At 41.8% G+C, this 12,548-nt stretch overlaps 1 protein-coding gene across 8 annotated transcripts in view; it reads right to left on the bottom strand.

The window, feature by feature from the left end:
* The window catches only part of MBNL3 (muscleblind like splicing regulator 3), a 113,938-nt gene that overhangs the window by 32,734 nt on the left and 68,656 nt on the right, over positions 1-12,548 (bottom strand). Inside the window, exon 1 of one of the 8 annotated variants that reach the window (XM_045068103.1) lies at positions 5,703-5,774. The exons of 6 other annotated variants lie outside the window; for them this stretch is intronic. Coding sequence is in view for 1 of the 2 variants with exons in the window: in XM_013049092.2 (XP_012904546.1) it covers positions 5,603-5,629 (27 nt within the window). In the remaining variant the exon portion in view is untranslated. One more of the 8 variants, XM_013049092.2, reaches the window with a different exon arrangement.

Here is a 12,548-nt window from a genome sequence, read left to right as displayed (position 1 = left end):
TACTCCTGACCTTCCTTCTCTGTGAATGATCTTTCCTCTTCCTGTGGCAAACACAACCATAGATGCTTGCACAGAACCCAGTCTGTAACCCCTTCCGAAGAAGCTTTGTAATGAGGGCTGTCTCTTAAAGTCAGGAGTTCCAAACAATGGATCAGTTTAAACAATGAAAAGAAAAGGAATACACTAGGATTTTTTTTTACCATTGTTACGATTTCAAGTTTTAACATCATTTACATTGAGTGCTATCAGTGAGGAAGAGAGGGAGAGAATGCTGCGTATTTGGTGCATCTTCTGCCAATCTACAGATAAAGGATTACTTCCTGCCTTTGTACTTTTATATTACTGTCCTTTACATATAATAACTTTTCTTAAGCTTTGTCTCAGAAAACTAATGACATTCGTACAAAGCAAAAACAGTACACAAAAAAAGAAAAGAGAATTACACTTTAATAATTACATCAAGTTGAGCTGTAAAACGGAAAGTGTGGAATAGGAGGCCCCAGAAGATTTAAACACAACTTATTTGTCTTAGTTATGAGATTTTTACTTGATTTATAAAGCATTCCCTTTTGAATGACAGAATCCATAATTTAATTTTATAACAATGCAAATGCAAAGCAATACTACCTTACCAGAGACTGCTGCTTATGCTAAAGAAAGCTTATAAAAGACAAAAAAAAAATCTGCATTTTCTATCCAAACAATAGATGACCAGACCAAATAATGTAATATCAGTGTTATCTGGGGAACACAATATTTCCCAAGAAAACCAAGCCTCTTAAGTTTTTTCAAGATGACTTTGGAACTCAGGCTAACATACTGATAGGCACAACACTCCGTGCTAACAAATCTCTTCTGCACAGTCCTCATTCTTCAAGAGGCCCAAACTTAATTATAGGCCAAAATACTTAAACTAGAGTTTGGAGTCGTAGGGGAATAAACTTGGTTTCTGACATTTACTAACATCTGCTTTTGGTCCTTCTTTGGTAAACAGGTAGGGATGGGTTGGGGTGGAGGCAGGGGAGGGACTGCCCAGCACAGTATCTAATCACCCATTGTTCTTGGACTTTGGAAAACTAAAGACTAGAAAGTTTCCAGCGTTTTCTTTTGACCAGCTAAGCACTTTGAATGGGTCACAAGATATCTTACCACACTGGGTCTATAACAGCCCAGAAACTATCTTGGTCTGAAAAAAAAAAAAAAATACCCCTCAGGTTTCCCAAGCCACTTCAAAGGTGTCCCAAGTCCTCCTTCTAGAACCAAAGGTTCAGAGTTGCCATGTGCCCAGTGGACCATGTCAAAAAGGACTCTACAAGTCTTTACCTTTGACAGTTGCCAACCACCAGCAGAGCTGGCTCTACCCAGAAAACAAGTCAAGACAAAGAACTCTCTATGGGGTGCCTGGGTGGGAGGGGGTGTGGGGGATGGGAGGGTGAGGGCACCTTCGGTTAGGCTTCCCCTGCTGACTCTTAGTTTTAGCTTTGGTCGTGGTCTCTGGCTCCTGGGCTCATGGGGTTGAGCCTCATATGGGGCTCCAAGCTCAGCAGGGAGTCTGCTTGGATTCTCTCTCTCTCTGTCTCTCTTCCCTCCCCTGCCCCATGCACTCTCTCTAAAATAAATAAATAAATAAATCTTAAGGGAAAAAAAAAAAGATAAAGATAAAGATAAAGAACTCTCTCTCTGCTTCCCCCTACATATACACGGAGAATTAAAGAAGAATGACAGAGAGAATTTCACTTCCTTTCCATTTCCTTTGGCCTTAAAAACAAACCATTCTCATCTGGCCTTTCACTATGTTCCTGAGTTAAGAAAATAGCAAAGTGATTCAATAGGAAAGTGGTTCTTAGCCAGAATAAGAGCCACACTACACCCATGAACCTTCCACTTCCCCCTTCCCCATCTACTTGCTTTGAAATTGCACCCAAAAAGCAGCAGGGGGAGAAAATGGTCAATGAAACTTCTGAAATACATCTGCATCAAAAAGTTGATGACAGACAAAGGAAAAAGTTGCCGAGCATTTGTAAAACCTCCACAATTCAATCTCTTTCCTTTTTCCTACCTTCAGGCTTTTGACAAATGAGTACAAAGCCTTTGACAGAGAGAGAAAAGTAGCATTGTAGAGATTCAAATCCCACCTAAGTCTTGGGAGTTATGAGGGTGAGTCTGTCAGATCCAAGATTTCCCATGCACTTGGTGGTAGAAAAAGCCTGTGAAATGTACTTTTTAACGTTCCTAAGAGAAAGCTCTACCATCCATCAGAATAAGAAAAGGACCCTAGGAAGCTGAAAATTACCTTTTGTCAGTCACAGTATCTTAACAGGAACAGCTGTTTGCAGAATGACTGGCTTCTTCAAATACATGTGGAATTACAGGGAGGGGGGTGGTGGGGGGAACCCCTCCCCTCAGATACAATGATTACTGGGTTACCTTTTCAAAGACACCTCACAGCTCTGCTAGGCGACCAAGAATGAAAGTGAAATGCTAAATATAGGCAAAGAACAGATGATTTGTTCTATGAAACAAATTATGTTATTTCCTTTTAATGATCGTGTGTTAAATGAAAAATCCTGTAGATCACAGCAGCCCACTGACACACACTTACATGCACAGACACAGCTGCTCAGAGGAAGTAACAGTGATTCAAGAATTACAAATCACACATCTGAGGTTGCCTGGTTCCTACCACCATCAAGACCTATTTAAAGGCTAGAACAATCCAAAGGAGCTAAAAGTGAGGGGACATCAACATCAACGTATTAGCCAGACCTCAGCATACTAATGGCTAATTTCCCACTTTCTTCCTCTTAGGGTTCTGTCTTTCTAAAAATGGATAAAATCTGCATCAATTTCTCCTCCAACATTATAGCATCTATGAACATTGACAAATATGCATAAAGAGCATCCTTAAATCTTACATATAACTTGTAATTTAAATTTGCGATGCAGACAAGAAAGCTTTTTTTTAAAGTCTTTAATAAACCATTTCCTGAAAATATTGAAGGCAAGATTAATGAGGCTGAACACAGACCCCCATGGAGAAGGCCAGCCAAGCACCCCCCCTCCCCTGCAGTCAGCTCAGCATCTCATTTCCTTACACTACTGAACTCTGCTTTCTTGAGGTCCCATTTACGCACACACTGGGCAATGACTTTGGCACAAACCAGACACCAAGTCTGGATTCAGATAAGAAGCTGGGAAGAGGGCAGGAGAACTTTCTTGCCTATCTGCCTCAAGAAAGCTTTCAAATGGTGACCTCCAAAAAGATGAAGGGAGTAGGGCTCCGCGATGACAACTTGTTCTGAAACAGTCCACCGAGATGGCCTGATTACCAGCTTGTAACATTTAGGGCTGAACCGGACTTTAAGGAACATCCCGTGTGCCTTTATCTTCCTGAGAAAGCAAAGAGCAAAGAAATGAGAGGACTCGTCCTACTTCAGATGCAGCTCAGTTAGGGGCAGAAGCCAAGTTCCCAGGCTCGAACTCCCCAACATGGATTTTCAGTTCAAATGACTCTTCCCCTGTAAAGATCTGCCTAGACTCCCCTCCCCGCGCTGCCTCTCATTTATCTCCCCCTCTTCTGAGCCTCCACTTGCATCTTGCAGTTTTATCCCAGCACTTATCACTGTGCACATCGATAAATTGTTTGCATGCCTATCTCCCCACTAGACTTTGAGCTTATCCAAAGGCAGGACTCTATCTTCCTCATCTTTGAACCTCCAGGGATGTTTCTGTGTCTGGAGAAGAGCGGTCACTCCATAAGTTTGCTGAGTGAATGAATAAAGTTTGTGAGAATGATTTTATAGGGAGCAACACTAAGTCTGCCTTAGAAGCCTACTTGCTGGGGCGCCTGGGTGGCTCAGTGGGTGAAGCATCTGCCTTCGGCTCAGGTCATGACCCCAGCGTCCCAGGATCGGGAGAGTTTGCTTCTCCCTCTCCTTCTGTCCCTCCCCCAGCTTGTGCTCTGTCTCTCAAATAATCTTTTTTTTTTTTTTTCAAGAAGCCTACTTGCTTCTCTAGCTGTTTCCTTCCATTAAGTTCTTTCTTTATCCTCCAACAAGAGAACATAGCCAACTTATAAATAAGGCTGTTCTGATAGTCTGTCCCAAATGACTGGTTATTCTATTCAGGTCTAGAACACGGTGAATTCATACTTTTCTTTTTTTCTTTCTTTTTTTTTTTTTGCTGTGAATATATATTCTGGGTTGTATGTGATCACGATGGCTGAAAACTCCTGGTAGTTCAGTATAACGAAGCCAGAAGCGTGAGGAATCCACGAGGCACAAAGACACAAACCCTGGTCTAATTCCAGGGGTCTACAGCCACAAGAAGCCCCCACGCCACAGGGCCCCACAGAGCCGAATAAAGGAACCTGCAGCAGATCCACGGGTAATCGGCACCTGAGTCACCCAAGGCGAACACTGCATTCCCAAACCAGCTTCCAGCACGCTTTCACCCCCACCTCCCCGCCACCCCCACTCTTACCCTAACCCCACATTCTGTGCACAGGCTGCAAGTCAAAATCCCTGAAACTACCTACTTAGAGGTAGAATATGTGGCTTTAAGGCAGTCACATCGGGTGGGACCTTCTTGCGGATCTCTATGGCACGCACTGGCTTCTTATAAGAAACCTGTCCCCGCTATACTTCAAGACCCGCCCCCCCCCCCCCCGCCACAGCTCACCCCCCCCCATTCAACTGTATTCACATTAAACACTTGTTTTCAAATAATCACGAGCTTAAATTTTTCCGTGAAATTTTCTGAAGAGCAAATAACACTAAAAATCAGAGGCTGGTCACAGAAAAACCATGCCTGCCTCACCCGTGGCTCAGATCTGCTTCCTGCCTCCACCTCTAAGTCCCCACTGCCCGCACCCCGCACCCTGTCTGCCTGCCCCAGTCTCATCGAATACCTTCAATCGTGCTGGAAAAATATTAACTGAGTTATCTGTTCAATAGTAAGCTGCTCAAGAACGCACCCCCTGTGTTTACAAAGCAGCTGATCAGAATCAAATGAAAACCAAAGACCAGGCAAGCATGTCCGTACCAAGTCACCAAAAGCATTCATGGAGGCTGTTTTTAAAGCAGCCTGATGGCTGCCAGCATAAAATGTCATTAAAATACAGAAAGCAGGAAAGAGAACATAATGGCATTCAATGTGTGACTCCAACAAATAAAATCCCCACAAAATCACGCGACATAGGCTCGTCAGGAAACAACATAAGAGAGATGGCTCGCTCTCAGCCCACAGTCAAATGTTGGGTTCTTAGGGTTCCTTCCCCTTCCTTTGTTAAGACACCCCACCTAGGGACCTACTGTAGTGATACAGACCCAGGACAAAGAGGGCACCAGCTGCTTGCTGCCTTTCTTCCTGGCTAGGGCTTCTGCCCTAGCGGAACCCCATCCAGGGTTGCCAGATCTATCAAGTGGGAATACAGAACCCCCAACTGAACAGGAATTGCACACAGGCGATGAACAATGTTTTAGGATAAGTACGCGCCCCACTTTCTGTATCATCTGGCAACCCTCTCCCTATCCATTCTTCTACCCTGCTGAGTTGAGCTAAATTGAGTCAAATCCTCCAAAACCCATTTTACTCCCTTTACCTTAAGGACAAAAGGATTTCTCTCCATGGAATCCACCCAGGTTCTACTAGGCCTTCGACTGCCCCAAGCAAAGCAGAAGACGCTCCCAGACCTAGCTTACCTGACCAGCTGCAAGGAATTTAAGGAAGTTGGCTGTTGGAGAAAGCAATTTTTTAATCCATGGCTCCTCCCACCAAAAGCTTCCCACAGCTCCCTACCCGTCAGCCACTCTACTTTTCCCACCCACAGTGGCGCAATCGTCTATTCAAATGACTTTGTGCTTGCCCGAGGCTCCTCCTTGAGGTGGAGACGAAGAGGGCCATGGTCAGTGACCACCACTCCTAACTCCTGACTCTGAATTTATACACATTTTTGGAACATAGTAATTACTACAGGAAGATGAGGCTTTTGTGTTTTGAAGGTTTTATTTGGGGGTGGGAGGGGTGAGGAGGGGGAGGGGGTAAGCTTTTTTTTTTTTTTTTTTCTTTAGCCTCGTCTGTGGAATCCTCACATTCAAGCAAAAGTCATCCATTAAAGCCGAGGAAAATGATAGCCCCACATGGCAGAAAATGCATATCACAAAAGTGGTAATTGTGAACATTTAGGAATCCATTATTAGACATGGTCCTGAATTTTTTTTTTTTTTAAAGTTAGTAGGCACGCAGCCTCCCCTCTTGCTTGCTTTTGCATTCAGTTGTTGCAACATCCCTATCATGTGGTCTCTGGAAAACTCCACTCTCGAGAGAATGACCATGAAAACAGCAAATGAGATCTTAATACGATCATGAAAACGGGTTCGATCTCTCAGACCCCAGAAACAGTTTTAGTGATGCTCTAGAGTCCTTGGACCACACTTTGAGTACTGCCGTCCCTTGAAGTACCCAACGATCCCTGGTGTAAGGAGCGTTCTCTTGTCTGTAAACTGTCTTGAGGGCAGAAGACGTGTTCTAGGCATGTTCTAGTCCCAGCGCAGAACTTAGTGCTTGGCCCAGAGCAAAGCTTGGCAAGTGATTGCTCGTCCAACTGATTTTCGACCCCCAAATTTCAGTACCTCATAAACTTCATTTCAGTTTTTCCATATTTTTCCTGTAACTTTGTTTACATGCTGTTGTGAAACAAAAATGCTTTTAATTGCACGGTGCACTCCAAAACATTCATATCTTATGAGTGCAACAGAAGTAAGAATGTAATAGATGACTTCTGCATTTTTAAATGGAGAGATTAAAAGGATAAAAGCAAATCCGTCTTAAATGTTCAAAGAAAAGATGCAGATGCCTTTGTTGGAATTATCAAAGATTCAGAACAGGCCAGTTCAGAAGGAATGAAATCACACTACACTGGGGAAGTTTACATGTCTGTAGAGAACAAAGGATGGGAACGCAAAAGTAAAGCTGGAAAAGCATTTGCCAGAGTGTGTACCATAGACCAGTGCTCCCAAGAGAGGAGCCTCAAAAGCTCAGTTTCCTGGAGGAATTCTTGTAAGAATGGCATACTACATTCCTCTTTAGAGCCTGACAGAGTGTATCAAAGGATCTCTGTCCTATATACCCCACAGTCAGGAAATCTGCTATTCCAACACAGCCGAATTGCAGAACCTCCCTCTTTTCGTCATGAAACACCTTTTACAAACAGTTTTTCTTTAGAATGTTCTTAAGGAAGAGGCCGAACGAATGCTCCCTCCTACTAAAGCTAAACCATGGTGACCGATGGGTCAAGTTAGTTTTTCCTTCATACTTTTCAGTTCTATTTCTCTTCTCCTAACTAGAAAAATACAGTGAAGTCCCAAGAACCGGGTGGTCCATTGAAATGACATTGAACATTTTTGTCTATACCAGATGTGCCAACAGCTAACAAGATGGAGATTTTTCCCTATGATCGCTACGAAGAAAGATCTGGAGCTCATCTCCCGTGCTTTTTTCCTTTCTTTGAATGCTTCAGCCAGAGAATGTCCGGAGTAACAACTTTGGGACTTCTCTAATGGGCTTTCCCTACACTGTGACTCTTGCCCCATGAAACCATGCGCTTTAGGTGTTCATGACTTAAAACGTAAGGGTCTCAAGTGAGTTTAAACCGCACTAAAACTTGGGAAGTAAGGAGATGGTTGGCAATCCCTCGATTCCTAAGGGTCTTAGTTTTGCACTTGACTTAAACCGTGGGGTCTCCACTTGGCAAAGTTAAGTTTCCTGTCTCTGAGTAAAAAGAAGGTTTCAAAGAAATTAACTTTCAAACAGCTCGCAAACATCGACCAAGAGTATAAGGAGATAAGAGTATAAGAGTATAAGTATTTTCAAACAGCACTGATTATTGTTCAGGTTGAAAAAATTTATCTTTGCAGAGCTCAGTATGCCGCTGAGAATACATTAAATCATTACATTTAATTAATTTTTAATTTTTAATTAATTAATTAATTTAATTTAGTCATTACATCATTCCAGCCAGGGATCCTTCCTTCCACCCAGAGGTTACGCAAAGGGCAGGTATCGTTATTGATTTACCTTTTGCATTTTGAAATTAGAAGCACAAAGATGACAATCAGTCCCTCTTTTGCTAAAACCTAAGGCCTTTTTCAGATAAAGAAATTTAAAAGCATGATGTCAGAATGGCTATTTGCAGGGTCTTACTAACTTCACAAAAGTGAAATCCCCTTTCAAATCCCAAATGGAGGCCAAATGTGTCTACCTGAAATAAGCATTTTCCTCACACACCTACCCAACCACCAGACTAATACCAAATATGCTATTTCCAAACAGGAATATATATAATATATATAAATATATATAAATAAATATAAAATATTTTGAGGCAGGGACGAAGTTTACATTTTGTTAACGGTAATATATTTTTATCAACAAGAGTCTTAATGCAAACTCTGTGCTAACTTGGTATTAAAACTGTAGGCATTTTACAGTATCAGACAAATCCCCAAAGAAACCTCCAAACTCCAAATGCATGGTGTATTTAAAGAAAGTGGCCTTTTTAAAGCAAGTAATTTTTTAAGAGTATCTGAAAACTAGGCCAACTTCCTGTTTTTGCTCTGCAGACATAAAAACAAGCAATTTTATTGATACAAATGTTTCTCTTTTCAAAATAAAGATCTATTCTGGGTGGCCTGAATATCTACCAAGCATTGAGCTTCATCTGAAATGTGTTTCAGAGATGTGAACAGAATTGAGAAAGTTCCAGATGAAACTCTCAGTAAATACAGCAACCAGTTAATATTTGATGATGATGAAACTCTTCCTAGTATTTAAAGAACCAAACAAGGCCATCCACAAACAATGTAACTAGAAATGGGGTTAGTTTAAAGAAGATAAAATGATAAGTGGAGGTTTTATGTTTTCAAATAAATCAATCCCTCAACCATAAATGTCCCATAATCCTTACAGAGGAGAAGCTGAAATAAGACGTCAGCCAAAGAATGCCTATCTCCAGATCTAAAACAGGAAAAAAAAAATAAAACAAAGCAAAGTACAGCACAAATTAATTAGTTTTAAAATCTATTAATTGTACTCCCCAAGTCAGTTTAAACAGCTGGAACAAGAGTTATTGGGGAATAGTACACTTGTAAGGGTGTCATGTTCTTTAACTATGTGTACCGTCTGTATTAAGCACAACATGGTTTTTAGAATCATGCTGAGAGTCCAGCTGGTGCCTTTTAATTCCTGGAATTCTTATAAAAGAAAAGAAATCTACTCTACCTTCATTGTGCCTTCTCTGAAAATCTGAAGATCAGAATAAAATTAGAAAACTTCAGAAAATGTGGCCTTCTAAACAAACAAACAAAAAAGTTCAGTTTGTGTCTCTCTTATCGGGTAAATCAAATTCCATTCTAGAAAAAATATTTCAGAAAAAAGTGATACAGTGAAATAAAGTAGATAGCACAAAACATCAGCCTGCCAATCTTTTACACTTGTTTTTCCACTAAAGATAAGTGGCGCGTGTAATTAGCTTTATTTTGTTTTATGTTTTACATCGACTTTATATACTAGACTCGAGACCACAGGGTCAAATGATCCTTCAGATGTGAAAGGATTCTGACCATTTACGAGGGTGCTGGGGGAATAATTGTATCTCTGGTTTTAGCACATATCACTCAGCGTGTGATAATTGTTGACACACATTTGGAGACCAGGTTGAGGACCTGTAAAGTTATATTTTCCATTAATATCTTGAAAGCAGTCATAACGACAAAACCCGTTTGGGAGATTTATGGAACACAGTGCGGTCTGGTTTGCATTTTTTCCCCCCAGTGCTTGCCCCTGAGTCACAGCTGCTTGGACTGTGTATTTACCAGGTGCTGGACACCATTCAAAGCGCTTTACGTGCGTCGCCTCGTGTAATTTTCACAATAACCCTGGGTCAGTGTTTTACTGAGGACTTGAGGCACAGCAAGGTGAAGAAACACCCACCAACTGACAGACCAAATGGAGCAGAACAAGGATATGAACTGAGGGGCGCTGGGTCGGGAGCTCACATTCTTGATCAGGACGATATCGCTTTGCAATCCTTTGGCATGTGTTAAACGGAGGAATGAGCTAGTTCAAATACTTCTGCTGCCCGGGCCACTATTTTCCCTCTAAGATTGTACCAGAGATTGCACATCGACTGGCTGTTAGGCATGCCCTGAAATGATTTGACAGATAAACGTATGGCGGTGCGATGTTCTGTTAAGCACCTAGGGAGGGATCTCGAGGGACGTGGAAATGAGCAAGAGAAGGTCACCGCACGTCCACGTGAATAATCACAGTTAACTTTATTGTGTATTTGCCCGGCACTAGGCACTGTACTGAGTGCTTTATATGCATTATTAAGCCTTTCATCCTTACCGAAGCAGAACAATTAATACAAACACATCCTCTCTTAGCACAGCTTTTTAGTAAATGCTTGCACGGTAGAATTTTTGCCAGTTGGTTTAAGGGAGAGAAGTGTCCTTTTTTTTTTTAATTTTTAATTTTTTATTTTTTATAAACATCTATTTTTATCCCCAGGGGTACAGGTCTGTGAATCACCAGGTTTACACACTTCACAGCACTCACCAAAGCACATACCCTCCCCAATGTCCATAATCCCACTCCCTTCTCCCAACCTTCCTCCCCCCAGCAACCCTCAGTTTGTTTTGTGAGATTAAGAGTCACTTATGGTTTGTCTCCCTCCCAATTCCATCTTGTTTCATTGATTCTTCTTCTACCCACTTAAGCCCCCATGTTGCATCACCACTTCCTCCTATCAGGGAGATCATATGATAGTTGTCTTTCTCCGCTTGACTTATTTCGCTAAGCATGATACGCTCTAGTGCCATCCATGTTGTCGCAAATGGCAAGATTTCATTTCTTTTGATGGCTGCAGCCATCAAAAGAGAGAAGTGTCCTTTTATCAGGGGTTGGCGTAAGGGAGTTTAAGCCACAATCAAGTGTGTTTAAGCAATAGTCCAGCAGAAACCCCAGGGACCCCCAACGGATGGAAGTGTGCTCAGCCGGAGAGGGTCTGGTGGGCATTTTGTGACTACCGTTACCACCTTAAGAGAAGAATCTTGGAAGAGCACACTACTGCTGTTCTGAAGTGGATTTCCTCAGACCACAAAGGTCTGAGTGTCAGAGGTTTCCCACTATCACAAAGCGGAGAAAATCTCCAAACAATGACAAAAGATCAGCCTTATGGCAAGGCGGTCCCCAAGTGTTCTTCAGGAGCATTTCATTCCACAGATGCAACACACACCACCTCAAAAAAGTCTGTCGAAAGTCTGTGCCACCGTAAAGCTCAGTTGACTTAAATGATTAGGGTGTGTCTATACGCTGACCCTGCAGAGCGGTGTGATAAAGTGTAGACCTGGGAACTAGGCTTTGACTTTTTCCACACTCCAGCTGCAGCCTTTGAACGTGAATAGGTTTATTTCTTCTCTATATTGCCAATTTATTTTGGGTTAACCACATTATTCACAATACTAAATTGTGAATTTAGTGAACTAGAATACTAAAGACTTCAAACTGCACATCAATATTTAGATGCATCAGGTAAACACGTCATTAATATGAACATACCCATTCTATTCAATATAACTTAGTATTTAGACTTTTCCACAGCTTTTAGAAGACAGTGTATTACAGGTATTTGCTGATGACACTAGGGAATACTTTTAAAGACAGTATGATAGGGGGATGCCTGGGTGCCTCAGTCAGTTAAGCATCCTACTCCTGGTTTTGGCTCAGGTCATGATCTCATGTGTTGTGATCTCAGGGTCGTGTGATCGAGCCCCGAGTCGGGCTCTGCACTCAGTGGGGACTCTGCTTGGGGATTCTCTCTTGCCCCCCTCTGCCCCTTCCCCTGCTCTTGCACTCCCTTTCTCTCAAATGAATAAATCTTTTTAAAAAGACTGCATGGGGGCACCTGGGTGGCTCAGTGGGTTAAGCGTCTGCCTTCAGCTCAGGTCATGATCTCAGGGTCCTGGGATCGAGCCCTGTATCGGGCTTTCTGCTCAGCAGGGAGCCTGCTTCCTCCTCTCTCTGCCTGCCTCTCTGCCTACTTGTGATTTCTCTCTCTGTCAAATAAATAAATAAAATCTTTAAAAAACATAAAAAATAAATTAAAAGACTATAATAGGGAAAATAGTAAGGATAACAAATCCACTGTTGACACGAATCAGCTGTTTGGAATCAGGTCATAGGCTATTCCTACTTTTGACTTCGAATGCATCTGTTACTAGACAAGGTAGTAATACATCTAAATGTTAAGACTAAACCAGTATTTTAGCAGAAAGAATTCTAGACCGGGATCTAAGTGCTCTGAATTCTGATTATCTTTAGATCATGGCTAAATTATTTTCCAGTTACAGTAATCAGGTTGGCTAGGAATAATTCCTGTCCCTGTATACCTCATAGGTACTTGGAGAGAATAAAGGAAGAAAATGCAATTTAGTATACCTTGGAAATAAAATCATGACAAAGTATAAGAAAAAATTATGGTTATTTTT

Source organism: Mustela putorius, unplaced genomic scaffold, assembly GCF_011764305.1.
Source record: "Mustela putorius furo isolate JIRA1106 unplaced genomic scaffold, ASM1176430v1.1 tig00003899_pilon_pilon_pilon, whole genome shotgun sequence".
Classification (NCBI taxonomy): Eukaryota; Metazoa; Chordata; class Mammalia; order Carnivora; family Mustelidae; genus Mustela; species Mustela putorius.
The sequence above is the reverse complement of the archived record's forward strand: the minus strand, read 5'-3'. Positions and strand labels throughout refer to the sequence as shown.